This window comes from Culex quinquefasciatus, chromosome 2 (genome assembly GCF_015732765.1).
Source record: "Culex quinquefasciatus strain JHB chromosome 2, VPISU_Cqui_1.0_pri_paternal, whole genome shotgun sequence".
NCBI lineage: Eukaryota > Metazoa > Arthropoda > Insecta > Diptera > Culicidae > Culex > Culex quinquefasciatus.
The window spans coordinates 18,754,347-18,781,457 of NC_051862.1; the positions used below are offsets into that span (position 1 = coordinate 18,754,347).

The 27,111-nt window shown below is 39.1% G+C and overlaps 5 protein-coding genes across 7 annotated transcripts; 2 read left to right on the top strand and 3 right to left on the bottom strand.

The window, feature by feature from the left end:
• Positions 1 to 2,799: 2,799 nt before the first annotated feature.
• On the bottom strand, positions 2,800 to 4,110 carry LOC6037687. Its single transcript, XM_038258039.1, has 3 exons — positions 3,748 to 4,110; positions 3,300 to 3,684; positions 2,800 to 3,241 (listed from the first exon to the last, which is right to left on the bottom strand). Exons 1-3 carry the CDS (start codon positions 3,899 to 3,901, stop codon positions 2,800 to 2,802), a joined length of 981 nt encoding a protein of 326 aa, XP_038113967.1. The 5' UTR covers positions 3,902 to 4,110.
• A 548-nt stretch (positions 4,111 to 4,658) lies between these two features.
• On the top strand, positions 4,659 to 19,818 carry LOC6037688 (BAG family molecular chaperone regulator 2). Of its 3 annotated transcripts, none has more exons than XM_038253627.1 (4): positions 4,659 to 4,745; positions 8,428 to 8,743; positions 8,846 to 8,988; positions 19,016 to 19,818. In XM_038253627.1, exons 2-4 carry the CDS (start codon positions 8,523 to 8,525, stop codon positions 19,381 to 19,383), a joined length of 732 nt encoding a protein of 243 aa, XP_038109555.1. In that variant the 5' UTR covers positions 4,659 to 4,745; positions 8,428 to 8,522; the 3' UTR covers positions 19,384 to 19,818. The 3 variants fall into 3 exon arrangements, with proteins under 3 accessions (XP_038109555.1, XP_038109556.1, XP_001847574.1); XM_038253628.1 differs by lacking the exon at positions 4,659 to 4,745 and adding an exon at positions 7,782 to 7,869; XM_001847522.2 differs by lacking the exons at positions 4,659 to 4,745; positions 8,428 to 8,743 and adding an exon at positions 8,179 to 8,381.
• LOC6037689 (general transcription factor IIH subunit 4) lies at positions 19,803 to 21,497 on the bottom strand. The gene is made up of 2 exons (XM_001847523.2): positions 20,193 to 21,497; positions 19,803 to 20,132 (listed from the first exon to the last, which is right to left on the bottom strand). Exons 1-2 carry the CDS (start codon positions 21,384 to 21,386, stop codon positions 19,848 to 19,850), a joined length of 1,479 nt encoding a protein of 492 aa, XP_001847575.1. The 5' UTR covers positions 21,387 to 21,497; the 3' UTR covers positions 19,803 to 19,847.
• A 1,258-nt stretch (positions 21,498 to 22,755) lies between these two features.
• On the top strand, positions 22,756 to 23,602 carry LOC6037690 (ER membrane protein complex subunit 4). The gene is made up of 2 exons (XM_001847524.2): positions 22,756 to 22,946; positions 23,012 to 23,602. Exons 1-2 carry the CDS (start codon positions 22,891 to 22,893, stop codon positions 23,469 to 23,471), a joined length of 516 nt encoding a protein of 171 aa, XP_001847576.1. The 5' UTR covers positions 22,756 to 22,890; the 3' UTR covers positions 23,472 to 23,602.
• LOC119767009 lies at positions 23,517 to 26,207 on the bottom strand. Its single transcript, XM_038254174.1, is given in 3 exon segments — positions 23,517 to 23,824; positions 25,680 to 25,733; positions 26,050 to 26,207. Coding segments are annotated over 3 exon segments (288 nt in total). The 5' UTR covers positions 26,065 to 26,207; the 3' UTR covers positions 23,517 to 23,605.
• Between the last annotated feature and the right edge of the window lie 904 nt (positions 26,208 to 27,111).

Consider the following 27,111-nt stretch of genomic DNA (forward strand, 5'->3'; position numbering starts at 1 on the left):
CCACCAAAATAATCAAATATCGTTAAAATTAAACAGGGCTTCGAAAAAAATCTGAAATGCTTTCAAAAATAAAAAATACTCTTCCTATAATTTTGGATAAAACAAAGCTTATTTCTTCTAATTTTTTTATGAAATTTTACATTTTATATAAAATTGTAGTAAAATTTTACTAAAGCGAAAAAATATTACTATATTTTGTTTGTTTCTAAAAAACTGAAAAATCTAAACAATTCTTCAAATGGTTCATATTAAGCTTTTCAATTGAAATTTTTTTTCAGAAATAGTCTTTATGGATGAAATATTGAAAATGATTTGAAATTTTTTATAAATTCATCGAAATTCACTAACCCTGTATTAGTAATTGAACAAGGGTATTCGCTCGCTCACTTCTACAGTAGTTCTTAAAATTATGTTCATTCCTATTTAAGTATAATAAAATATTTTGAGATAAATCGTTACAGTTTCACACAAACATAAAATTTCACGCGATTTCGCGGAAAAAGACTAATTTCGCGGATTTCACGCTGTCCGCGAAATCGTGAAATTTCACTAACCCTAACAATAGCTTATAGGACCTTTCAAAAAAAAAATCCTAGAATGTCTTAACAATAAACAAAATTTCAGTTCCAAAGTTGTAAGAAACTGAACAAAAATAAATTAAAATACAGTCCAGACTCGGATAATCGAATCATGAACAAATTTTTTTTCGTTGTCTTATTTTTCATTTTTGAGCATAATTATGACCCTTAAACTACTCTAAAGTAATTTTAAAATTTTAAATCCAAGATGGCGCCAAAATGGTGGCGAAAAATATTGAAAATCATCAACCATTCAAATTTGAATTAAATTGGGTCGCAAAACTCGAATTTGATGTTAAAAGTTAGAAAAGAAAAATTTTTATTTTTTTTTTGTTCCTGATTCGATTATCCGAAGTCCCATACAAACCTTCGGATAATCGAACTTCGGACTTCGGAAGCTCAAAAGTTTCCTTTGATACCTACCCTAAGCATGGGTCATTCCACCTCAAACGTATCAGCATTCTTGAATCCTCCAAATTTTTAAATTCGCAAACCTAATTATCCTTTAATTATTGAATTTTAAAAATTATTCGCTGTTTTGAATTTTTAATTCTTATTGTTGAATTTCTCAATCTTCGGATTTTCATATTTCTGTTTTTTTTTTTTTAATATTTCTAGAGTTTTTTTTTTAATAAAAACAAAGGTCTGTTAAACATATGAAACGAAATAGTTTATAGGACCTTTAAAAAATCTGTAGATTCCTGGAGTAACATTTGAAAAGGGCGCATAAGCATTTTTACAGCTAGAACTATTTTGCTATTTCCTAACTATTCAACAAAACTCGCAGTGTTTAAAGGTAGCAATGGAGGCCAGCTATTGTTTAACACTTCGAGTTTTGTGAGAAAAATTTATTGCGATTTTATTGCGACAAAAAAATATAAGATTTCTTTTAAGTACGCTTTTAATTTTTTTTTTAAATCCGAAAATCTCAAATTTTTAAGTTTATGAAGCTTTAAATATAGCTTTAAACTTAAAAATTGTAGATTTTCTTTTTTTTTTTATTTATTTCTTTTGATTTTTTTTTTTGCTAGTTTGCAACCATCTTCAAACCACGTGGACAGTTTAGAGGCCGGGGGGGAGGGGAGGGGAGGGGGGGTTGTGGCGATTGCACAAGCTCCACATGTTTTTTTTATAGACAATTGTCCACGAAGATCCGAAGGCCCGTTCTTACACTGAAAATTGTGAATTGCGAATTGCGAAGGGGGGGGGGGGGGGATACGACATTCCTAATAAAGTGTCCACGTGGTTTATGGATGGTCCCTTTTGAAATTTCTCAATTTTGGACTTTTTTATTTTCGATTTTTTATATATTTTTTTATTCATTTTTAATTTTTGGGATTTGTATTTTTCCTGATTTATAATTGCTTGAAATTATAATTGTTTTTTTATTTATTACTTTTTTTTTCTTATTTATACAATTTTTGATTTTCTGTTATTTTCAATTTTTAAAGTTCCGTTTTTTGCGGCATAGTTAACATCATTTCTTCAAAGTACGCTTTTAATTTTTTTTAAATAAATTTTTAGTTGTTTTGATATTGTCAAGCTCTTTATTTAAGAGTTTTTGATTTAATATATTTTTTATTGGATTTTAATTTTTTCCGGTTTTCAGTTAATCCAATTTATTTTTTTTTATTTCTTAATTTGGGGATTTTATATTTTCGAATATTTTTATATATTTTTTTATGGAATTTTGATTTTTTAAATTTGAAATTGCTTGACATTATTTTTTTGAATTTTTATTTTGTCTTTTTCATTAATAATTTAGTTTTTGTAAATTTTGTGTATTTTTGTGTTTTTATTTCCGAAATTTCAGATTTTTACGACAAAGTTAAGTTAACTTCTTTTTTTTTGTCATTCCTCCATTTTATTTCATTATGGGTTATACATAAATTCGTCCTTTTAATTTTCGATATTAAAAGGTCCTGATTTTTGTGATTTGGCCTTATGATGATCTGATCTGGATTTTTAATATCGGAAACAAAATTATTTAAACTTTGTTATTTTAATTCGCATTGAAATAAATCAAAACTATTAAATGTATTAGGTGCTATCATTAAGCTGAAATTTCTGGTATAATTGATCACAAAATTTATTTTTAAATCAATTTTGAAATAACTTGTCAAATTATTTAATTTTGCATTAAAATCGAATTTGCAATAGAAATATATTTTCAACAGACCGTTTTCAAACCATTAAAAGAAAAACAATTAACATTTACAGATCAAGAATTTATTCGTACACAATGCCGCATCGTTTCATCAGTGGCAATCTGACTGGCAACGGCCCACGTCTTTCCTGGCCCTCCCAGTATAACCTGACTGACGTTAATTTCACGTTGAAAAATAACCAAGTGATTCTCGGCCTTCAACGCCCGGCCCGGTTTCCACTTTACGATGGCCCCGTCCCGCGGAATGATGTAGAACAGGTTGTCCCGGAGGTCGAGCTTTAGCCCACTGGCGCGTCCCAGCAACCTCCCCAGGTAGGTCACGTTGGTCTTCATGACCATTTTCTGAACGTCGTCCTCGGGAAAGGTAAGCTGGCGGATGGTCTTCACTGGCAGGGAAAACAACCTTCCCGTTAGGCTGTCCGAGATGTAGAGGCGATTCTGGTTGATGGTCACCTCGGACAGGGAAATCGGCGTGATCCGAGAGAAGTCTTTCTTTCTGTTTGGAAAGATGTGATTAGAAAATTGGGATTCCTTTTGAATTTAAAATAACTTACTCAAATTGTAGCTTTCCAACGGCTTGCTTGAACAACGAGAAAAATAGCAAATAATCGGTGTTCTCGAGCGTTACAAAAGCTCGCGTGTCTCCATCACTGGCCTGAATGGGATCGACCACGATCGAATGGAGCTCTCTACTGGAATCGCTGAAGTCGTAGCGAATTTCTTTACTGCTTGCAAAAATCAAGCTGCTGATGAGCAACTTTGGATTGCACTGCTCATCGCCACGATCCAGAATCCACAGTCGACCCACCGGATCCACATCGGTCCAAATAACCTTCTTCAAACCTTCACATCCGCTGTTCAGCTCTCCATCCCTGTCGGAAATGATTCTCGGCCGAACGCCGAGTTTGTTCTCCGGCCACGATGCTTCAACGAGTGTAACTAAAACAATATTCACACCAACTTAAAAATCTGTCTCAAATTGCAATTTCAAACTCAACCCACCATTCGCATGCTCAATCGTCAGGAAAGCACGTGATTTGTACAGTGACACGTGCTTCAACGAAAACTCCTCAACTCCAACACTGGACAGATCCCAGCTGGTGGCGCACGTGACCAACCAGAATCCTAAAATTGTTCTCGAAAACGATTTTTCCATCTTTTCTCAACGAACTGAACAGCTAGACTGAAGAAGCGGTAGTTTCGCTGGAAAAGGTTCAAAGCCCAGGCGACGGCACGGCATTGACTTTGACCGCAGCGCGAGAAGCAAGTGCAACGCTATTGTTTTGCTGAGTAAGGAGTTTGTACTTGAGCAATGCGTAAACTTGTTTTGAGACTGGTCGAAAAACATTGCGGAAGGGTAGGAATCGCTTTAGCGTTGGGAGTTTACTGTTGGAATAACGGAATGCATACAAATTTCAAATATTTGGTCTTTAAGAATTGCTTTAAGGAACCTTTTGCCATAAACTTTCGTTAAATGCATTTGAGAACAATTACAATGAAATATCCGTGTACGTTTAATCTGTTGATTTCAAATCACAAACATGAACTTGATTGGTTGAACAACATGTATTGAATGCATGTATTTTTTACGGATTTTCCTGTGTATTTTAATTTTTCTATATAATGAAAAAATAATAGAAACTTTTTTTTTTTGTTAAAACTGGCAATTATTATAAAAATAGTAGTAGGTATTAAAAAATATATCCGCTTCTTAAGAATTAATTTTAAATTATATTAAAATTTAATATTTATTTTTCAAATTCATGCCCTACCGAATTTATGTCCCACCCCCGAATCGTAAACAGAGAGAACTATCACTCTCTCTCCTCTCGCTTTTGTCCTCTCTTTCGCATGATCTCATCCTCTCACGCACACACACCACTTCTCTCGCTCTCTCCTCCAGTTTGTATGTTCTTCTCCGCCGTCCGTCAGAATCAGTTTGCGTTTGGTGCAAGAAACAGTGCCCCATATTCTAGTCCTCCGGAAAGTTCCCACCAAAGGTAAGCGCTTCATTTCGGAACCTACCGTAAGCTACGGTTTCTCTCAGTGCCAGTGGACTCGCGTCGAAAGCTTACGCAAGACGTGAAGGAAAAAGTAGCATTTTCTTGATTTTCGCCAGAGTTCGATTTTGCACAAGAGGGAAAAAGAAAAGTCGAATGTGTCACTCACACTAGTGTGCCCATGGTAACCTGCGTGCAGCTGGCTGCACACAAACTCAGCTGATGCTTACTCTCTCTCTCTCTCTCTCTCTCTCTCTCTCTCTCTCTCTCTCTCTCTCAGAGAGACTCTCCGGGGGTTGAAAACAGATGATAGGAGTAGAGGGGGAGGTAGAGAATCAAAACAAAAGTGGGGTGGCTCTCGGGTGCAAGCCGAAAACAAGATTGATCTCTGAGAAACGGGGATGTCGATTCAAACTGTTATCAGTTGGGGATGTGGTTGTTAAGACGCGCGATTCTTTTGCTGTTTTTGTTATCATAGAGCTCGATGATAACAAATGGATAGACATTGTTAAAGAAAAATCTGAAATTTTTCTTTTGATTAATGTAAACGTAATCCAAAGTTCTATATGAGTAGACTTATAAAAAGTCCTAATTTAGTCAATTTTCCATCAACATGTTTTGGTTCAAATGATTCAATTTTTAAAAATTCCCCCTTTTGGCAGTTCGAACGAATTTACGAGTTAAGCTAAAAGTTAGTTAATTTTACCAAATAACCAGCTGGAAAAATGCTGTCAGATGGTTCTTTGCCCTACTTTTGGCTGGTTTAGTTTTGTTTTCCGCTGTTCATGCTTATAAAATGTATTAGTCCAGCTTGTTTTTAATCCAAAAATATAAATTAATTTGGGTGTTTTTGAATACCAAATACAAAAATAAAGGATTACAAAAAATATCGAAGTATCGCAAATATTTTTCGAGTTTTTTTTTTTGTTCAAAAATCATTTGATTTTTTGTATTTTTTTTTTTGATTTCATAAGGTCTTACATTTTTTTATATTAATGATTGCAAATCAACTTTACGGATGTATAATATTGAAATTCTGGCTTTTAATTTATTTTATTATATTTTCTCCAAACAATTATATTTTGACCAATTATTGAATTTTTAAATCATGAAAATTTGAACAAAGTAAAAAAAATCATAATTATTATTTTTTCGACCTTTTGAGAGTTCTGCTTTTTAAGCAAAATAAGCGGCTGTACGAAAAAAAAATCAAATAATTTTGAACTTAATTTAAAAAATACCTAAATAAAAAAATTAAATTAAAAAAAAAACAAAACGTTAAATTGAAATGAAAAATGTATTTGCTTCAGAAAATTATAAACACTCAAAATAAACAAAACAATACAATAAAAATATTAAAAATTAAAAAATCAAGAATGTTTCATTTTTTTAAATCTTGAAAGATTTAAAAAAATATACAATTGGGTCCTAAAATTAATCCTAAATTGAAGATATTAATGTTCACAACGATAAAGCTTACAATGACCCTTTGTACGACCGCAAAGGATTTAGAATGGATTTTAAGTTAAATTTTCAAAAATTTACTTCTTGACAGAAAAAGTTCTATGTGACAGTTGTTTCCAAAAAGGCCATAGTTGATTTATCGTTTTTTGCATAAAAATGAAAGAAAGTGATCAGAAATGGTTTCATGTTTTTACTGTTGTACATAAAAATTTACTTAGCGCTTTAGGATCCTATGGAAAAAAAAGAAATTGAAAAAAATATAAAAATTAAAATTCAGCAAATTAGAAACTTCAGCGAAAACATAAATCCTTAAACTTTAATAGCTTATTTAATAGCGAAACTTCAGCGAAAACATAAATCCTTATACTTTAATAGCTAAACAAAATCTAAAAAAATCCTTAAAGTTAAATAGCTAAACAAAATCAAAAGATATAATTAATCTAAAAAATGCAAAAAGTTAAAAACGGCAATTAATAAGTAATAAAATTCAAAAAACTACTAAGGCAGTATGTCGCCCCCCCCCCCTGCCCTCCTTCAAAATCGGTCCAAAAAATCAGTCGGCAAAAAAAATATGTTTTTCAAAAAACTTGAAAATTTCAATGAAAATAGAAGTGTAATCGACCGAAAACAAATTTAAATGCATTTTCCTGCTTTTAAAACATATTTAGAATGATTGGGATCGATCAAAAGTATTTGATTTTTTTTTTTTTGTGAAACTCCGTTGTACAGCAACGCAAACAAATTTTTTTTACGGCAACATTTTTTTTTGTCAATACTTAAATATTTTGAAAACTAATGATTGCTAAAAACTGGGCAGGTGTAAAATGCATTTTAAAACAGTTTTTTCATTGATCTGTTCATATCATGTCTTGTAATAATTTTTTTTTTACTTTTTTTTTGAGTTTTTTTGTATTTTTTCATTTTTTTGTTTCTAACATAAAATTCGAGTGCTGCGACCCAAATTTGAGTTGTTACTGCCTATTAAAAAATAAAATGTTTTTTTTTCAATATTGCATCACCGCTATTTTGGCCGCCATATCTTGGATTCAACAATTCTAAATCATTTTAGCGGAGTTTAGGGGTCATTCCTAAGGTCGACAATCAAAAATTAAACAACAACAAAAAAAAAATCATGATTCGATTATCCGAAGTTTTGATATCCGAAGTGAATTTTTCCGAGGCCTTCGGATAATTGAGTCTGGACTGTAGTTAAAAAACAAAACAAAAAATCTAAAATAAAAAGAATTCAAAAAAAATACTTGTTTGAAGAGTAATGTTTGTAGAATAAGGCATTCATATTTTGATAATTTTTTTTTTAAATGTAATTTAAAGTTTTTCCTGTAAATTTTCAGCCTAAACATTTTTTTGATGATTTTTCGCCGTATTTTTTCAATATAAATTTTAACTTTGTTCAAAACATTGTGCTACATTGTAATAACAATGCAGTAATTATTGCACACTTCCTACCCCCAGTCCCCGAAACTCACGGGGGGCGGGGAGGGCAGATTCTCCCAATCACCAACACCGCAGAGGCCAGTCTTCTCTCCCTGTCTCTCTGTAGGTATGGGTTCCCAATCGCCAATACAATACACACAGCTGACACAGCATAAAAAACGCGTTTGCTTGGCGTACGAACGAACGAACGAGGCTGCACAAGAAGGTAATTCAACAGAAATTTCTAGAGATTTTCTGGCAGTCGGGAGTATCTTTCGGGCGCACGGACTCCGTTTCGTTTCGGTTTAGCTTGTACGGGTTAAGTTTTGTAGCTTTTGTGGGGTGTCCGGACTGGTTCCTAGCGTAGGTTCTGGCCTGCGACCACGGTTCATCAATTAGTGATTGAATTAGAGGGGGATTTAAGGTTGATTTTGAACAATGGAGCACTTCCATTCGAGCAGTTTTTGCTTTTTTCTACAATGTATTTCTTATGGAGCGAACTGTCAAAAACTGCTCGACTGCGGGTGCTCCATTGGCGAAGGTTGGTGCGCGCGACCTCGTCGAAGATGCTAGAAGTTTTGAACTTTAGCTCAGCTTAAGCCTCGCGTGCGCTCTTCCGGAGACCATGGCCGACGATTCGTGGGCCAGGTGCGCCGCCAAGCGGTCACGCTTCGACAAGCAGTTCGACGCCGAGTTCAACGGTTTCGATCCGTCCACTGGCATGACCAGTACGCCTAGGTAATTGTTGCATTGATCGGCGCATTTCTTATCTCTCTCGTTGCAGATTTTCGACGCCTCAGCGCTGTAGTCGTGGTGTTGTTTTCGGTCGTCGCGTTGTGAACTGGTGTGCGTACAAGAACCGCGCGCGCGTGAGAGTACATGATTCCGACAGCGAGATTTAAACCAGACAACTTTCAACAAGCTACGGCGTCCGTCGAACAAGACGACGACGGCATGGAAGTGGACACGGTTGCACCGGATTTTGGCGGCGGACCAAGTGGCAGCAGTGGAGCGGCGGTGGCCGGATCGTCCTCCTGGATGGTGATGCCCCGCGTTGACGACTCCAACACCCACTGGCACAGCAAACCACCGATGGAAAGGTGGTGGTCCCAAGACTAAGACAGCTCAGCCCAGCTTCGTCATCGTCCTTCAACCTTTCCAAAGCAAGTCTAATGCGCGTCAACTTTTGCTGCCCGTTTTAGGTTCATCGGCATTCTGGACCAGCTGGACTCGAAGGTGGAAAAGCTACGGAAGGAAGCGCTGGTGCTGCAGGAAAAGAAAGATTTCCTCGCAATGTCGGTGGACCTGTTGCGGAACAACGAGTACCTGACGGGGCTGGACGAAAGTGAGTACCAGGCGCCGTATTTGGTGGGGCGATCAAATTGGGGTCGAGTGTTCTTAGAGGTTGAGAAATGGTGCTCGCGATCAAAAAGAAGCGTGAAAAGGTAGAAATTGTGTGGGAGGCTGTCGAAAAAGAGAAAAAAAAACGCGAACGGAAATGATTCATCTTATTTTGGGATTGTGGCAAAGCATGTAAATTTGGACTGAGAACGCGCTAAAGTGGTACGCAGACTTGCCCACCTCGCATGATGTTGCAGAGCTATAAAAAGCACCTGAGGGTGACATCGCTGTCAATCAGTTAGTTTGTCAGAGCGGTGCATTGTTTTGCATTGAGTTGGATGGAGCTGATGCGGGTTGTACTTGGCGTTGTTTGTGAATAAGAGCGTCGAGGTCAAGTGCGCGCAATTGTACGTGCATTGAGGCTTGGGATCGTCAATGCACACCGATATGTTGTTTTTTATGCTCACTACTTTATTATTATTTTGTAAGAGCAAAATGATGATTAATTTGTTTTAATCAGATCGGTTATAAATGGTGAAACAGATTAAATTTGAGCAACATTTTTTTTTTCTTTGCCAAAACAAACAAAAAATTGTAGAGTTACTCTTTTGTGTTGCCAACGTTTCTGACGAATTTTTAATTATTTATTAAACTTTTTAATTTAATTCAAATGATTGAGATTGACAATCTTCATATCCTTGAAACTACCAAGTTCAAAAACCAATCTGTGCATCTGGGCCAAAAATGAGCACTCCAATGCGGGAAGTGGGAGAAATCGGTACGCAAATTGTTAACCATTAAGGTTCAACCATCGAATCTTCATTGTAAACCTACCCAAACTTAACGTGAACTAGCACTTGAGCAAAAGTTTGTTTACAATCAAGGTTTCGACCTGTTGAAAAGTTTCTACGGAACTAAAGTAAAATTCATAAATGTCATAAAATGTCTAAGAGCACCATCTATGCAACAAAATTAGGTGTATAGTATCCCAATTGGTTAAATCAGAATCATGCCTATTTTTAAAAATTGCGAAGTAAATTATTTTTCAAAATTGTGAAGTGAAAATTATCACAAAGTGCTTCATACCGTACAAGCTACACCAAAAATTTGCAAAATATCAATGAGTTTACGAAAAAAACATTCCTGAAGTTTTATGCCTTTTTCCGATCTGTGATCTAAAAATTAAGAATTTACTAAAACTCCAAAAGTGCCCTATTTGATTAACATACAACTTGTTTTTGCTCAGGAGACCCCTTAGATCTAATTTTTTGATGATATTTTTATTAAATTTGAACTCTTGAGCCAATTTTACATTAGAAACGCGCCAAAAATTGATAAATTTTCCGGTTTTTTTTTGTATGATGAAGCAAACACTCTCAAAAAATCACAAAAAAAAAACTGAAAAATGTTGGGCAAGTTAAGCATTCACTCCTAACTCCATCCAATTTGCAGATTTTCACTATTTAAACAAGTTGTTTATAAAACTGTTGATAGAAACTTACCTGATCGCTTCCGAGTGATCTATTTATCATTCGATTTCAATTGAAAACGCCTTTAATGACTGTAATTGAATGTCAAAGTGCTGATATGGCAAAATTAGAGGCACGCTGGAATTAGATGCTGTTCTCCTACTTTATATCGAAAATTCACTAAATGTCATAATATTTTAAAATTAACTTTGTTACTTATTACTTATAAATGCAGGGGAATGCACTTTTAATTGTTTTCAGCTAATTGCATTTAAAATTACATAGAAGAGACACAAATTTTGAAAATTATTTGCAACAGCTTAAAGTAAAAGTAAAAAAAATCGGAACTATAGAAATTAAAAAAAATCAACGATTTAAATTCGAAAATAAAAAAAAAATTAAAATTACAAACATCCAAAAATATTAAATAAATAAAATCAAATATTCTTGAATTCAAATAAAAGCATAAAATTCAGAAAATAAAACAATTTAAAATTTAGCTATTCAAAAAATCAAATATCTAATAATTTAATATTGCTTTATTAATATTAATCATTTAAATATTATATTGATTACGAGAGGTACTCGCCAAAATTTCATTTATTAACATCGAGTCATGAGTTTTAATTTTTCTCAAAAATGACTCCAAAAATTTTCTATTATCTGAGATGGCGTCAAAAATGTAAAAAAAAAAATAAATTTAAGAATTTTAGAACCTCATGGTGGCCACTCAAGTCGGAAAAGTCGGAAATTTGTCAAAATCCGCCAAAAATCGGGAAAAGTCGGGAATTTGTGATTTTTTGTCGAAAAGTCGGGAATCCCAAGCACACTTGTTTGAAAATTATTTTCTAATTTTGTAATATTTTATACAATTCTCAAATTGAATTCACTCAATGATTGAATTATTGCACTCTAGTAACTTACTTTAAATTTAAGGTTCCTTTCACAATTTCAATCTATTTGATAATGCGAAGGTTATTTATTTATGTATTTATTTTTTTGCAGATCGGATAATGCGAAGGTTATCAAGACATTAATAATCCTATTAAATATTGGATGCATTTGACACAGATTTTTTTTTTAATAAATCGAAAGATTTTTATTAATTCTGGAGCAACATTTGAAAAGGGCGCATAAGCATTTTGACAGCTGCAGCTATTTTGCAATTTCCCAGGCAATGGGCAATTATTTTACAAAACCCATAGTGGTAAATGGTAGCTGGGGAGGTCAGCTATTGCCTCCCATTTCGAATTTTAAGAAAAAGTTACCAGAAGCTTGAGAAAAAGCAAAACAGTTCAAACTGTCAAAATGCTTATCCGCCCTTTTCTCGTGTTGCTCCAGAATTTTAGTTTATCAAACAAGAACAATGTTACAAAAAACCAATATAGGAATAGAGCATGATTTCAACCGTTATGGCCAGCCTAAAGTTATGATTCTGTTTCATTTTGTCACATTGATCGATTATTAGAAAAAAGATTCCAAAAATGGTTTATTTTTGTATTTCATTATGTCATTTCAATTTTTTTCCAAAAGTTTCTCTTGAACTTATTTGTGAGTATGAGTAGGGGAACAGCATCTAATTAAGTCGTGCCTCTAATGTTGCCATACCAGAACTTCAACGTTCAATTACAGCTCATAAAATGCGTTTTCAACTGAAATCGAGTGATTAATAGCTCAATAGGAAATGAGCAAGCAAGTTTCTATATATAGTTTTGCTAAATAAGTTGTTTAAATAGTGAAAATCAGCAAATCGGACGGAGTTAGGAGCGTGAATTAACCTGTCAAAAATACGAAAATTTCCCCTAAATCAATTTTCAGTCATCGGAAAACTTTTTTTTTATTTAAATAAAAATATCTTGGCCACCACAGCCGGAACAGTGAAAAACCAGGATTGTTGTAGATAGGACGAAAAAATAAGTTTTATTTCGACTGTTCTTTAGCGAGCGTAAACACACAATGAGGTACTTGCGTCAAACCCCATCAACTGTCAGAAAAAGTACCCGTCACAGAAAATGCCTTACTCTTGCCCACTGCTCTACCTGTCAACAAAATATCGAATAAGGTTCAATCGTTATTCATTCTGAATGAAAAAAAGGAAAAACTGTTTTACGTTTTGGAAACATGGAAAAAATATTGAACTTGCAATAAAAAGAAATCCAAGAAATAAATATTGATTTGAGTTATTTCAAATATCTTTAATGAATTTGTCTCTTCAAACATTTTGGATACAATAAGTGGTAAAAAAATAAAATCTTATCAAACTGAATTTGAAAACAAAAAAACGAAACGAAACTATTGGCACTACGCCCCCCGGGGCATGGCCTTCCTCTAACGTGGGATTTCTGCTCCAGCGCCTCTGACGAGACAGGAGAACCGGGACCGACGTTTTACTTCACCATCCGATAGAAGCTCAGTGGATAAGGCGGGAATCGAACCCGCGTCTCATAGCATCATCGGGATCGGCAGCCTAAGCCGCTACCCCTGCGCCACGAGACCCACAAAACAAATACAGTTAAATACTGACAACGAGACAAATCAACATTGATTCAAAAATTCAATATCAAAATTAACAAAATTAAAATTACAACTTGGCAAAAACATATTTAAAACGAATTCTAAGATATTTTTTCTGAATTCTTTGATAGAATAATAACAGTAATCATGATTTAAACGCTGTTTGATTTAAAAATAAATAAATGAAGTTATCTTTATTTTTTTGCCATTTCCAGTTGAAACAAAGTATCCTTACGCTTACCAATTTAAAAAATAAACATTGAAATTATTAGAATTGTTAAGCATCCAGTTATTTTCAAAGAAAAAAAACATAGTAGTAAAAACATAAACAATTAGTTCTGTATCTGAATCAAAATTGAAGTTTTTTTATTTGTTTTTATGTTTCTGCATTTTTTGAAAATTGTCAACAGCTTGATTTTTGTTTGGAATCATTTTTTTAAGATAATAAATGGCTATTATTACTCAGCGTCGCACCTCTGCCGCGATTGGACGCTAAAAGTTTTTTCTCCGCCGGGCAGAGTTCGACCGAAACAGTGTTTTTTTTTTCTCTATTGTTTGCTTCCAATCACGCGTCGCGAACTCGTCGCGAGTGTGAAAGATGGGAAGATAAAATACGATTCGCATCGACTATGGTGACCTACCGAACAAACCGGGAATGCCGAAGGTGCAGAAATTCTGCGCCGAAAAACTCGGCCTCAAACGCGGTGAAGTGATCCGCATCCAGAACAGCCAAACCCTTGGTGTTACCTTCGTCACGGTCACTGACCTCACCCTTGCCCTTAAGGTGTGCGAGGAACATGGCAAAGCCCATGAGCTGACCGGAAGTGACAAGAAACAACACCAAGTGACCATCACCATCGAGGACGGAACAGTGTTGGTGAAACTGTTCGACCTTTCGGCGGACGTATCGAACGCCGACGTCGCCAAGTTTCTCGAGCGTTACGGCGATGTTCGTGATGTTTACGAGGAGCAACTCGGCGACGACCAGGAATTTGCCGGGGCTTACACCGGTATCCGCGTAGCCAAGATGGTGGTTCGGGAGAACATTGCATCCTGGATCACAATCAAGGGCGAGGACACAAAGTGCGTATATTATGCTCAGAAGGCCACCTGTAAACACTGCCATGACTACCTCCACATCGGCGTGGGTTGTGTGCAGAACAAAAAACTGCTTGTGCAAAAAACTTTTGCCGACGCCGTCAAACAACCGGCGAAGCCGCAACAACCGGCGAAGCCGCAACAACCGGCGATGCCGCAACAACCGGCGATGCCACAGCAACCGATCAACCCGCAGCAACCGGCTGACCAGCAGCAGCCGCTCAACCCGAAGCAACCCAAGCCGAAAACAAACGGCGGGAAGTTGAAGCCAAGCGGTGGTAAGTCCAAGCTGACTTCGGACAACTTCCAACAAAAACCAACCGACGAGGGAAACGACTCATCTTTTTTGATGCCCCCACCCCAGGACGTGCAGCCATCGGGCAGTGGGCTTACCCCCGCTGGAGGTGCAGGATTTAAAAAATCTGGCCATGGCAAATCCGATGGCAATGATACCGACTCGTCGACCAGCAGCAGAAAACTTCACCCAAAAGGTAAGAAGCCAAAATACAACGAAGACAACGACGACGACGACGAGGAAGACGAGGAAGAGGAATTATAATTTTCGATTTCTCGTCTTATAACCTTGGAACTATAAACATCAACAACATCACCAACGCCACAAAGTTCGACGCCCTGCGAAGCTTCATCCGCACGCTAGAGCTAGACATCGTTTTTCTACAAGAAGTTGAAAACGAGCAAATTGCGATCCCCGGTTTCAACGTTATCTGCAACGTGGACCACGCCAGACGCGGAACCGCGATTGCCTTAAAAGAACACATCGACTACACACACGTTGAAAAGAGTTTGGACGGCCGCCTCATTGCGCTGCGTGTCCAAAACACAACGTTCTGCAATGTTTACGCTCCGTCGGGTACTGCACTCCGTGCCGAGCGCGAGCGATTTTTCAATGGTACGCTCGCGTACCAACTTCGGCACAACACCGATCACATCGTCCTCGCCGGCGATTTCAACTGCGTGCTACGACCGTGCGATTCCACGAGCTCGAACCCGAGCGCCGCGCTACAGACGGCCGTCCAGCAAATACGACTGCACGACGTGTGGCTGAAGCTGCACCCCAATACACACGCACCCACGTACGTAGTACACAACGCCGAATCCAGACTCGACCGCGTGTATGTGAGCGCGGGACTGTGCGATCAGCTGAGAGCTGCCGCGACACATGTGTGTTCATTCACGGATCACAAAGCGCTGACCGTGCGAATCTGCCTCCCCCACCTCGGCGGCGAACGCGGCCGTGGGTTTTGGAGTTTGCGCCCCACCTGCTGACCCAGGAAAACAAAGAGGAGCTCGCTGTACGGTGGCAGTACTGGACGCGCCAGCGAAACCGGTACCGAACTGCGCTGGAATGGTGGGTTTCTTTTGCAAAACCGAAAATCAAGTCATTCTTCAAATGGAAGTCAAACGAAGTTTACCGTGCCCACCATGCGCGGCACCAGCAGCTGTACGCGGAACTGCGGGAGGCGTACGACGGCTACTATCAGAATCCTGCTATGCTCACCACAATTCACCGCGTGAAGGCGCAGATGCTGACGTTGCAGCGCGAGTTCTCGCAGAATTTCGCGCGCGTGAACGAAACCCGCGTGGCCGGCGAGAGCCTGTCCACGTTCCAGCTGGGGGAAAGGCAGAGGAAAAAAACAACGATCACGCGTCTTAAAAATGCGCGCGACGAAATTCTTCAAACACAGCCCGAAATTGAGCAGCACGTGCTCCAGTACTTCACCGAGCTGTACGCCGCAGACCCTGCGAGAGCACCAGACATCGACGCCGGCCTCGGTTGCGAGAGGATCATCCCCGTCGACGACGACGGCAACGCGAGTCTCGTGGAAGAGATCACGCTCGAGGAGATAAAATTAGCCATAATTACCAGCCCCAAACGTAAATCACCGGGGGGCGATGGGCTAACGGCCGAGTTTTTGAACTGGGCGTTCGACGTCATCTACCGCGAACTGCACGCGGTGATGAATGAACTGCTGGTGTCGCCCGTACCAGCAGAATTCTCCGAAGGGACCATCGTGCTCGTGAAAAAGAGCGGCCGGAGCGCAGAGAACATCTCCTCGTATCGTCCCATCAGTCTGTGTAATACAGACAGCCGAGTCTTCAGCCGTATCATGCGGCAACGTTTGACCAGGGTGCTACAGGCACACAACGTTCTCACCGACTCGCAGAAGTGCGGAGAGCGCCGGAGCATCTTCCAGGCCACTCTCGCGCTGAAGGACCGAATCGCCAGTCTGCTGGCCCGAAAGGTAAAGGGTAAGTTGATCTCTTTTGACCTCGACCATGCTTTCGATCGAGTATCACTGCCCTTCCTTTACCGCACGATGCTCTCTCTCGGGATCAACCCCGACTTCGTGTCTCTGCTGGAGAGACATTTTTCCCGTGCTGGATCTCGAATTCTCCTCAATGGGTTTTTGTCGCCACGGTTCGATATAAAAATCTGTTCGTCAAGGGGACCCACTTTCGATGGTGTTGTTCTCCCTATACATGCATCCACTGTTGGTCGCACTTGAACGTATCTGTGTGCATGGTGACCTCTGCGTTGCTTACGCAGACGATGTGTCGGTGGTAGTAACCTCGACGCAGAAGATCGAGGCAATCAATCAGCTTTTTTTTTTTTTTTTTTAACTTCATCATCCCGGTACGAGAATCGAACTCACGACCTCTGGATTGGAAACCCAGCAGGCCGCTAGTCGAAACCCATCCCCTACCGGTCAGTAGTCCCAGTGAGTAGAATAACTCTTTGAAGGGATCTGACTTTGCCGAGCCAGACAGGAATCGAACCCATCACCTTCCGCTTACAAGGCGAAACCCGTAACCTCTCGGCCACGGAAGCTCGGCTTTTTGGCCGATTTGAAATTGCCGCGGGTGCGCGCCTGAACCGGCAAAAAACCGTTGCGATCGACGTGGGATTCGTCGAAGGGAGACCGCTGATCGTTCCCTGGCTGCGAACGGTCGAGAAGGTGAAAGTGCTTGGCATTTTCTTCGCCAACTCGATCCGACTAATGATCAAGCTGAACTGGGATGCGTAGGTGACGAAGGTGGCGCAACTTATCTGGATGCACTCGATGCGCAGCCTAACGCTTCAGCAGAAGGTGATTCTTTTGAACACCTTCATCACGTCCAAGGTGTGGTACTTGGCGTCAACTCTTCCACCGTACCAGGTGCACGTGGCGAAGCTGACAGCGACGATGGGAACGTACCTGTTTCGGGGCCTCCCGGCGCGCATTCCGATGCAGCAGCTGGCGCGACGCCGTGAAGACGGCGGGCTGAAGCTGCAACTACCGGCGATAAAGTGCAAATCGCTTTGCATCAATCGCCACCTCCAAGAGATCGATTCCATTCCTTATTACAAATCCTTCCTCGACCGAGCTATCCCTCCCCCGACAAGCCTTCCCTGCCTGAAACTCCTTTGCGAGCAAACACCTTTGCTCCCAGCCCACATCCAAAACTTCCCCTCCAGCGATCTAATCAACCAGCACTTCCTGAACGGAACCGAGCGGCCCAGGGTCGAAACGAAGCAGCCGAACCTGAACTGGAAGCGGATCTGGACAAACATTTCGTCCCGGCGACTAACTTCCGGCGAACGCAGCGCGCTGTACTTGCTGGTCAACGAAAAGACGGAGCACCGACGGCTGATGCACGTGATCCAACGTGCAGACGGGCCGAACTGCCAGCACTGTGCTGCAAACGAGGAAACGCTGACTCACAAGTTCAGCGAGTGCCCCCGTGTGGCAGCGGCCTGGGCACACACACAGCGACGGCTGTCGGCGATCGACGGAGGAAGGCAGCAGTTTTCCTTTGACCAGCTGCTCAGGCCAGTTCTGATCGGAATAGCGAATGAAGCTAGAGACAGAATGATGAAAACATTCATCAACTACATCGTCTTTGTTGACACTTGTGCAACGACTGCTATTGATGTAGCTGCTCTGAACTTCGAGCTCAGCCTGATCTAGAGGTGCAACCACTGACGCGCCCGGAGGTCCCGGGGCCCCCCTGACCACAAGCTACACGAAAAGTGGAACAGGGAACACCCTCCGGCTCCTCCGGGGCGCCTGGTACCGACACCCCAACGAAGGATCCACGGAGGCGCTCGGGAGACCCGGGGCCCCCCTAACCACAAGTCTTTGGAGGAGTGGAATAGGGACAACCCCCCGGGCTCCTGAGACCCCTGGACGAGGTCGCATAAGGGGTAAACCCCCATCCCCTCGGACGAACTCAGGATTAAAACCCGGAGGATTGAACGATGAACCAGGATCGACCAGTACAACACCACCATCAACGGAAACAGCACCCTTAAGGGATAAGTGTCTAGTTCTTGTGAATATAGTTTTTTTCAAATTTTTAGGATATCCAATTTAGGTTATCAAATTCGTTCTTATGTTTAAGTTACCAACAAATAAACTATATTTTACTGAAAAAAAAAAAAAAAATTATTAGAGTTTCTGGAAAAGTCGTGAAAAAGTCGAGAATATGAAAATGGGGTTTGAGTGGTCACCCTCTGAACTTCAAAATTTAAACGTTTTTAAACGTTCCTTCAGAGCTCCGTACTTTTTGATTAACCAAAATTGTATTTTAAGCAGAACTTTTGAAGGATTTCACAAAACTTTAAAATTTTCAACAGGAATTTGTGGGTCCCCAAACTGAGCCGAATACTAGGTCGAATAGAACATACCTGGACAAAATCCATGCGGCTAGTGCCGTAGAATTCGAGTCAAAAAAAGTACAAGATAGTATGTTAGAGACATAACCAAAGACATAGACAAGATTTTAGTCAGTGTGGGGTGTTATGCCATTGCACTTTTGTATGACCCAATCTCACTCCACAGACCCAATGTCACTTCCGATGAAGGTAGTTGAACTATTGAGCAAATGAATTAAATACCAGCGTTTAATTATCTTAACTTTAACATATAATTACGTTTTTTCTTGCAGACGAACGCGAGGAGATCAACTGCTACGTCCAGCGGATAAGCGGCCGCCTGTCGACGGTCGAGCTGAGCGTGTGCACCGTGCGGGACCGCGCCCAGGAGGACTCGCTGCACCACGTCAACAGCCTGATCGACGCCGTCATTTCCGGCCCCGACTCGGTCCTGTCGCGGATGCGCTGCCAGCAGTTTCTGAACGCGTGCAGCACGTCCGACAGCTCGGCCAGCTACTCCGAGCTGCTCGATCCCACCATGTGTTCCGACAAAAAGTTCGAGTCTGCCCTGCTTGGCTGCACCCTGGACGACCAGAAGACGATCAAGAAGCGGTTGCAAGCGCTGCTCACCTACCTTACCCAGCAGACCGTCGTTCAGTGAGAGGGGGTTTATTTTTGTGTACCGGAATTTGAGGTTTTTTTTTTTGGTTAGCTTGTAAGAGTGCCCCACTATTTCATTAACTTAAGTCGTCAAAGACGACTTTGCTAAATCTTCAGCCTGATTACTTAAAAGATTTCATTCTGCTGTTTAGGAATGTGCCATTCTAGAGCATGTCGCGCGAATCGGTCCCAGAATCTTACAGAACTAGGAATGTTAATTTTAGAGGTAGAAACAGAAACAGAATAACAAGTTCCAAGTGTTGCTTCCCTGCGTGTACCAGTTTCGAGAGTGTCATTTGTATTTACCACATCCTGCCGATTACCAAGCATTGTACTGAATTTTACGTGCCTGCACTGCAAAACTTTCCCCGGGGGGCAGTGATACCGAGTCGAAGCAAACCAGCAAGAAATGCAATAAACTTAGCTTCAATGTAAAGATCAACTTTATTTCCCCACACACTTCCCTTACCCGCCGCCCTTGGAGTATCGCTTCCAGAACTTTTTCACGTCGTCGTGGCCATTCTTCGTCACGACCATGGTCCTCGTGCGCTCGTTTTGCCAGATCATCACCCCGATCGATTGGGCGTAGTCCCGCAGCGTGTTGAAGTCGCCCTGCGACAGGAACTGGTTGTACACGACGCCCTCGGTGTACGTGAACCGGTTCCGTTCGTTTTCCCACAGCTTGATCTGGTCGACGACGGTCGGCGGCAGGGCCGACTTGGTGTTGATCGTTTGCTCGACGTTGTGCATCTGGGGAGAAGGAATTGAACTTGATTTAAACGTAAAAACGTAAGCTTGGCCCTAACTCACCGTCGGATGTGCGTGCTGCTCGAGGTAGCTGATGATTTGATCGGCCGTTATGCCTCCGCGGAACGCCTGCCGGACCGAGTCCCGTGTCAGCACGCCGACCACCAAATTAGGAAAGCGGTACAAAAGCTCGGTGAATAGTCCCAGCAGTGCAACCTGCAGGTTGGAATCCGTGTACGCGTACACGCGGTAATTGGTCTCGACCACAATGTAGCCCTTGTCCTGGGCCGCCGATCCGTCCTCCTGAATCGTCGGTACGGCATTGCGAGACGTTATGTTGTGCGCTAGTCGAGTTGGGTAGAAACGACCCTCTTTACGTTTTCGCTGGTAGACGAGACCAAATTCTCGCAGATGTTGAAGGAACGTCAAAAGACCTTGGCTCAACCCTTCCGAACTGTAGTCACGACCCAGCGTGGAAAAGCTCAACTGGAATAACATCGAGAGGCATTCGGCCAAATCCAGACCCCGCGCCTCGCAAGTGTCCAAGTACTGCAGCATAAAGTGCCACACCTGTGCCTGCGTGTCCAACAGCAAGAACTGGAAACCCTGCCTCGTAATCACCGGACTCCCATCGGTTTCGTCCCTTTTCATCAAATTGGCATGCAGCAAAATCCGTACCGCGTCCGGTGAAATGCCTTCTCCCTCCATCCCTTTAGAACTCCCCGCTCCGACCATGTAATGCAGCACGCACCGCCACCGGGACATGGCATAACCATCCAAAAACTCAATATCTCGCGATTTCTGGTCCGGATCCAACGCATTAGACATTGACCAAGGACGACCTCCCCCAAGCAACGCAATTTTTAGATTCTTCTTAAAGGTCGAACACAACTCCCAACCCTCCAAACCACCGGTCAATCCAGTGCTGCGCCACACTCCCAACTCCGTTAGGACCTTCGACACAGCCGTATTCTCCTTGGCGTAAATCTGCGACCCCCACGACGACACAACCGCATGAGGAATCGGCTGCTCCACGAACAGAATCCGGATCACAAACTGACGCGCAATCTCCGGCAGTTCCCGGTACACGGCCAGGCAGATGGCCGGATAGTTGTACAGCTTTTCCAGGGCGTCCGGCGGGCGCGACCGGAGATATTCCTCCAAATTCTTACACTCGAGATTTGCGGGCTTGGCGATCAGCGAGGACGTGCCCGACGAGGAAGAGGACGCCGCCTTGGAGCTCTTGGAGTCGGACATGGTGACGGTAAGATGTTTGGTCGCGGATATTCACTGGAATCTACGGGAACGGGAACATTCCGCGGAAGTTTGTGTGGACCGCGGTGCCGCGGCGAACGAAAACAAACTGAGTTTGACAGTAAAAATGCTGGTGGATGATGTTTGATTTGCGTAACGCCACGTTGACTTGATGAAGTTATAGTGAGTTTTGCTAGTCTGATTTTTCAAAATTTGAAAAACTTAAAAATAAAATAAAATTCTTAAATTTATTAATTCTGCAAGTCTTAAAGTCTTAAATTCTTAAATTCTTAAATTCTTAAATTCTTAAATTCTTAAATTCTTAAATTCTTAAATTCTTAAATTCTTAAATTCTTAAATTCTTAAATTCTTAAATTCTTAAATTCTTAAATTCTTAAATTCTTAAATTCTTAAATTCTTAAATTCTTAAATTCTTAAATTCTTAAATTCTTAAATTCTTAAATTCTTAAATTCTTAAATTCTTAAATTCTTAAATTCTTAAATTCTTAAATTCTTAAATTCTTAAATTCTTAAATTCTTAAATTCTTAAATTCTTAAATTCTTAAATTCTTAAATTCTTAAATTCTTAAATACTTAAATCTTAAATTCTTAAATTCTTAAATTCTTAAATTCTTAAATTCTTAAATTCTTAAATTCTTAAATTCTTAAATTCTTAAATTCTTAAATTCTTAAATTCTTAAATTCTTAAATTCTTAAATTCTTAAATTCTTAAATTCTTAAATTCTTAAATTCTTAAATTCTTAAATTCTTAAATTCTTAAATTCTTAAATTCTTAAATTCTTAAATTCTTAAATTCTTAAATTCTTAAATTCTTAAATTCTTAAATTCTTAAATTCTTAAATTCTTAAATTCTTAAATTCATAAATTCTTAAATTCTTAAATTCTTAAATTCTTAAATTCTTAAATTCTTAAATACTTAAATTCTTAAATTCTTAAATTCTTAAATTCTTAAATTCTTAAATTCTTAAATTCTTAAATTCTTAAATTCTTAAATTCTTAAATTCTTAAATTCTTAAATTCTTAAATTCTTAAATTCTTAAATTCTCAAATTCTGGAATCTTTTTTTAAAAAAAAGGTCCAATAAACCAAAATTTAATTTTCAGTTTTGATTTTTGGGTGTTTTTTAATACCCCTGACTCAAGGCGATTCCAACAACACCTAAAAAGCAAAAACTGGAATTTTGGTTTATTGGACCGTTAGAAAAAACTCCAGATTTTCTATTTTGTTTTATTTTTTCTTTGAATTTCATTTTCACGAAATTCAACGTGGAATCACCCTATCGCATATCACCAAAACAAACACTGAAAAACGTAACGCCTCCGTGTCCCTTCCCAACTTCGTAACGCCTTTCTGTCAGCTCATAAAATTTTCATTAATTTGACAGCGAGAAATCGTGTGATTTTCGGGCAGCTGATAAAATTGCAAAATTTTAAGAGTAAATCGCTCCGTTTTAGTTAAATTCTACCGACAAATAATATCCGGGACCATGGCCACCAAAGTCGCGTCGAAAAAGTTCAAATGGCAACTCGATTTCGCCTCCAAGTAAGTCGACTCTTCTTTGTTGTGAAGTTCTTCGCTGAAATCAATCGAACCTCCTCCCTTAACAGATCCCGCAGCAGCGGCGACATCGCCTCCCCGCCCGGTTTCAACCCGTCCGCCGGCCAGGTCAACAGCGAGGTGGCCCGCGACAACGACCAGAGCCATCTGATCCTGAAGAAGTCCTGGGACATTGCGCTCGGGCCGATCAAGCAGTTCCCGATGAACCTGCTGATAATGTACATGTCCGGCAACTCGATTTCGATCTTTCCCATCATGATGGTCGTGATGATGCTGATCCGGCCGTTTAAGGCCATGCTGTCGACGGGTGCCACCTTCAAGGTCATCGAGGGGGTGCAAGCCACTGGCCAGAAGTTTGTCTACTTCTTGGGGAATCTGGTCAACGTGGGGCTCGCGTTGTACAAGTGCCACAGCATGGGACTGCTGCCGACGCACGCCTCGGATTGGTTGGCCTTCGTCGAACCGCAGGCCCGGCTCGAGTACTCCGGCGGTGGTATGTCACTTTTGTAAGGCGTGGAGAGAAAGAAAAGACGACACAACTGCAGCATTTTTTTAAAAGAAAATAATTTATATTATTTCATCTCTCAACATAATTACGTTGGACGCGCGTTCGGAGCAAACAAAGTGTGGTTTGGAAACAAGATTCAGGCGTTTTTGTTTGATGAGGTAAAACGAAAAAGAACACTCCCTTGAAGAGCTGCTGCCTTGCTCTTAAGTCGCGAAAGAAAAACAGGAGAAGCCACTATATTCTGAGGGTGTCGTCTTTCGCCGGGGCTTCAGGGCTTTTTATGCTGGTCCAAAAAGTCTTTCACCTTTTCGGATGTTTTCTCCCATAGCTTGGCCGGTTCGTCCACCCGGGGAACCTGAAAGATGTTGAACAATTATCATTTTCGTTTGTTCATGCTCGATGTTCTGCCGCTCGATGCAAGTTCGTCCGATTTTTTTTTACATCAAATTGATTAAATCGTACCTAATCATGTTAAATTTCCAAAGCATTATTTTTTTTTTAATAATAGGATAAGTTTTTAAGTTTGCAAATAAATTTAACAAAATACTGTATTTTTCGAAAATACTAAAATTTTCATAATTTGCAATGCAGGTAATGGGTGTCAAACAAAACAATATATTGTATGTATTTTCATTTAAAAAAAAAAGTATTTTTTAAAGGAGGCTTATAAATACCTTTTATTTTTGAAAACACTATTTTTTATAATTTGCAATATCAAACGAAGCAAAACCTTGTAGGCATTTTCACGTTATTAAAGTTGTTTTTAATTAATTTTCACTCAAAAGAATATTGTTTGTAAAATACTCAAATTCTCACAAAATACCTTATTTTTTTCAAAAATCTTCAATTTTTATGAAAAATACGTTTTTTTTAATAATGGCATAAATGTGATAATTTCAATATTCCACAAAAATCTATAATTAAGTAAAAATACCTACTAAATTTCGCTTCATTTGGTTGCGGATTATGAAAAATTTAGTGTTTTCAAAAATAAATGGTATTTTGTGAAAGTTTGAGTTTTAAAAATAAAAGTATTTTAAAAAGTTAAAATACATACAAAATTTTGTAACTTAAAAATATGGTATTTTATAAAAATTCCAGCATTTTACAAAAAAAAACACACACACACACAAAAAACACTAGATTTTTTGAAGATTCAATTATCCGTAGTTTGATTATCCGAAGTTTTGTATGAGCTACGGTTAATCTAATCAAACAATTTTTTTTTAATTTATTAGGCCGTTGCAAATATTTTTCAAAGTTTCAAAGTTAGATTTTTGATCAACGTCAACAACCAAATAAAAAAAAAATGCTAAGAAAGTTAAGTTTGTCAAAATAGATTTTTTTACGATGAAAAGCAAATTATTGGTTTTTTTCGTTTACCCTCCTTTTTCCGAAGACACCAAATCAATCAGAAAACTCCTTCTCAAGATACAAATTTTCGAATATTTGCAAAGCACTTTTTTATGGACAGCACCCAAAAATAGCAGAATCGAATAATAACACTTTTCAAATAAATGCTGAAAAGTTCTACTTTTCAGCACTGAATGGTTGCAGAAAAGTTGAACTTTTCAGCACTTGTTCCAAAAGGTAATTCTCTTCATTTTCTTTTTATTTGGACGCTTAGTTGACAAAATATATGAACAGTTGACTTATAATTTCACTCAAAGGGAGTTTTACGGAATTGCAAAAAATGCTCGTTGTAAAACTTGAATTTTTCAGCACACATCGTATTTATCCAACTCGGTGAACCTCGTTGAATAAATGTACGACTAGTGCTGGAAAAATCGTCTTTCATTCGAAAGTTATGTTGCGCGCGGGTTTCATTAAATTTCCGTGTCAGTTTTCTAGTAACTAAAAGAACAAGTCTGGAGCTTTTTTTTTTTTTGAAAGGTCCAAACCAAATTTTCAGTTTTTGCTTTTTGTGTGTTTTTTAATACCCCTGACTCAAGACGGTTTCAAAAATACCCAAAAAGCAAAAACTTAAAATTTGGTTTATTGGACCTTTTCAAAAAAAAACTCTAGAAGTTTTGTCAAGCTCATTTCTCAAAAAATCATAGAGCATTTAACAAATATTGGTAAAGCGGGCCTATCACTTGCAAAAAATCGGAACATTCTAGTTTGGAGTAAAAATGATTTGCATAATCACGACAAAAATAGCCTTTTCCTCTTCACGTGATACGTGCTAATCAAATAATTTAAAGGCTTACCTCAAAATTTTGGGTGACGTATATACCGGTGTAAACACCGGCGCCGAAAGTCAGCTGCAATTAGAAAAACAAAATCCAATTAAATTTCACCATCCGATATCAGATGAGCACTGGCGTGACATTGAAATCAAAAGAAGATGAGATTGCAGAAAGCAATGAGGTGAAACTTTTTCTTTGTTTCACTTTTGTTTGGAGACGCACTACACAGGAATCTAAAAATAAGTGCTTGTCTCAGCCGACATCGATATATTCTGCACCACTTATATAACCTTAAAGTGGATCCCGCACCTTCTGGGCAAATTCGAAAGGAAAATCTCACAAATTTTGTATGAAAATAGCCCGAGGAAAAAGGCTTCCCCTCCGTACTCACCAGGAATTTGATCATGTCTGAAACGCCAAACGGCTCCACTTTGACAGCTTTTGATGGGCACTGGAACGACAGGAAAAAGGAAACCAAAATCTGGCCTGCTGCTGCTGCTGCTTTTTGGGGTGGTGGTTGTGCGTGAGTTTTGTTGTGATGGAACAGCTGTAAAGTAGTAGAAAAGGTGGTGGGCTGGATTTTCTGTAGGCCTGCTCTCGCCCACTCACGGCTCACACGTGAGACGTGAGCAAGAGTTGTCCGAGCTAATTATAGGGTTTTTTTTGTACAGTTTTCAAAATAAATTTGTTAGAGCACTTTATTTCAAAAAATAATAATATAAAAATTGAAATAACAATCTATATATTTAATTAAAAAACGTGTTTTAAAATGCATTTTTGGTTTTCAAACAATATAAGATTTGGCAAAATCAAATATTTCAGCGAAAAAAACCTTCATTTTTTTCAAATATTCTAAATATTTTTGAATTAACTTAAACTAACTAAAAATAATTCTAAACCCAAGAGAATTAATGCATTTAACATAGATTTAAGAGCGAGTCCACCAAACTGTCTGAATTTTTCAGGGATTTTAGCATTTGGTCCAAATGTAAGCACTCTAGGTCAATGGGAGGTGGGGCAAATCGGGCCACAAAATTGTATAGTTCAAAAACGTCAAAAATCTTTAAATCTTTAAAAGCTCCAAAATGTTCATGAAAATAGAAGTACAATCAACTGAAAACAATCTAAAATGCATTTTTCTGTATTGATAATCATATTTAGCATTTTTGGGCTTGTTTAAAAATGTTTTGAATTTTTATGAAATTCCAATGAACAGACAGTAAAAATTTTATTTTTTGCAAAAAATAAATTTTCTTTAATACTTAGATATTTTGGAAACTTATTATGGCAAAACAACTGGACAGGTGTATAATGCATTTTAAAACACTTTTTTCATTAGAATGTTGAAACCATGACTCGTAATTTCAATTTTTATATTCAAGAAATATTTGCAACGGCCTGATTATTCTGAAAAAGCTGTTATTCAGCAATCATGACCAACTTGAACTTATTG

Coding starts and splice junctions, on each gene's coding strand:
- LOC6037690 (XM_001847524.2), top strand. CDS start 22,891: ATGGCCACCAAAGTCGCGTCGAAAAAGTTCAAATGGCAACTCGATTTC. Junction 22,947..23,011: donor CAACTCGATTTCGCCTCCAA/GTAAGTCGACTC, acceptor CTCCCTTAACAG/ATCCCGCAGCAGCGGCGACA.
- LOC6037688 (XM_038253627.1), top strand. CDS start 8,523: ATGATTCCGACAGCGAGATTTAAACCAGACAACTTTCAACAAGCTACG. Junction 8,744..8,845: donor AGCAAACCACCGATGGAAAG/GTGGTGGTCCCA, acceptor TGCCCGTTTTAG/GTTCATCGGCATTCTGGACC. Junction 8,989..19,015: donor CCTGACGGGGCTGGACGAAA/GTGAGTACCAGG, acceptor TTTTTCTTGCAG/ACGAACGCGAGGAGATCAAC.
- LOC6037689 (XM_001847523.2), bottom strand. CDS start 21,386: ATGTCCGACTCCAAGAGCTCCAAGGCGGCGTCCTCTTCCTCGTCGGGC. Junction 20,133..20,192: donor AGCAGCACGCACATCCGACG/GTGAGTTAGGGC, acceptor CCTTCTCCCCAG/ATGCACAACGTCGAGCAAAC.
- LOC6037687 (XM_038258039.1), bottom strand. CDS start 3,901: ATGGAAAAATCGTTTTCGAGAACAATTTTAGGATTCTGGTTGGTCACG. Junction 3,685..3,747: donor GACGATTGAGCATGCGAATG/GTGGGTTGAGTT, acceptor ATATTGTTTTAG/TTACACTCGTTGAAGCATCG. Junction 3,242..3,299: donor GTTGGAAAGCTACAATTTGA/GTAAGTTATTTT, acceptor CTTTCCAAACAG/AAAGAAAGACTTCTCTCGGA.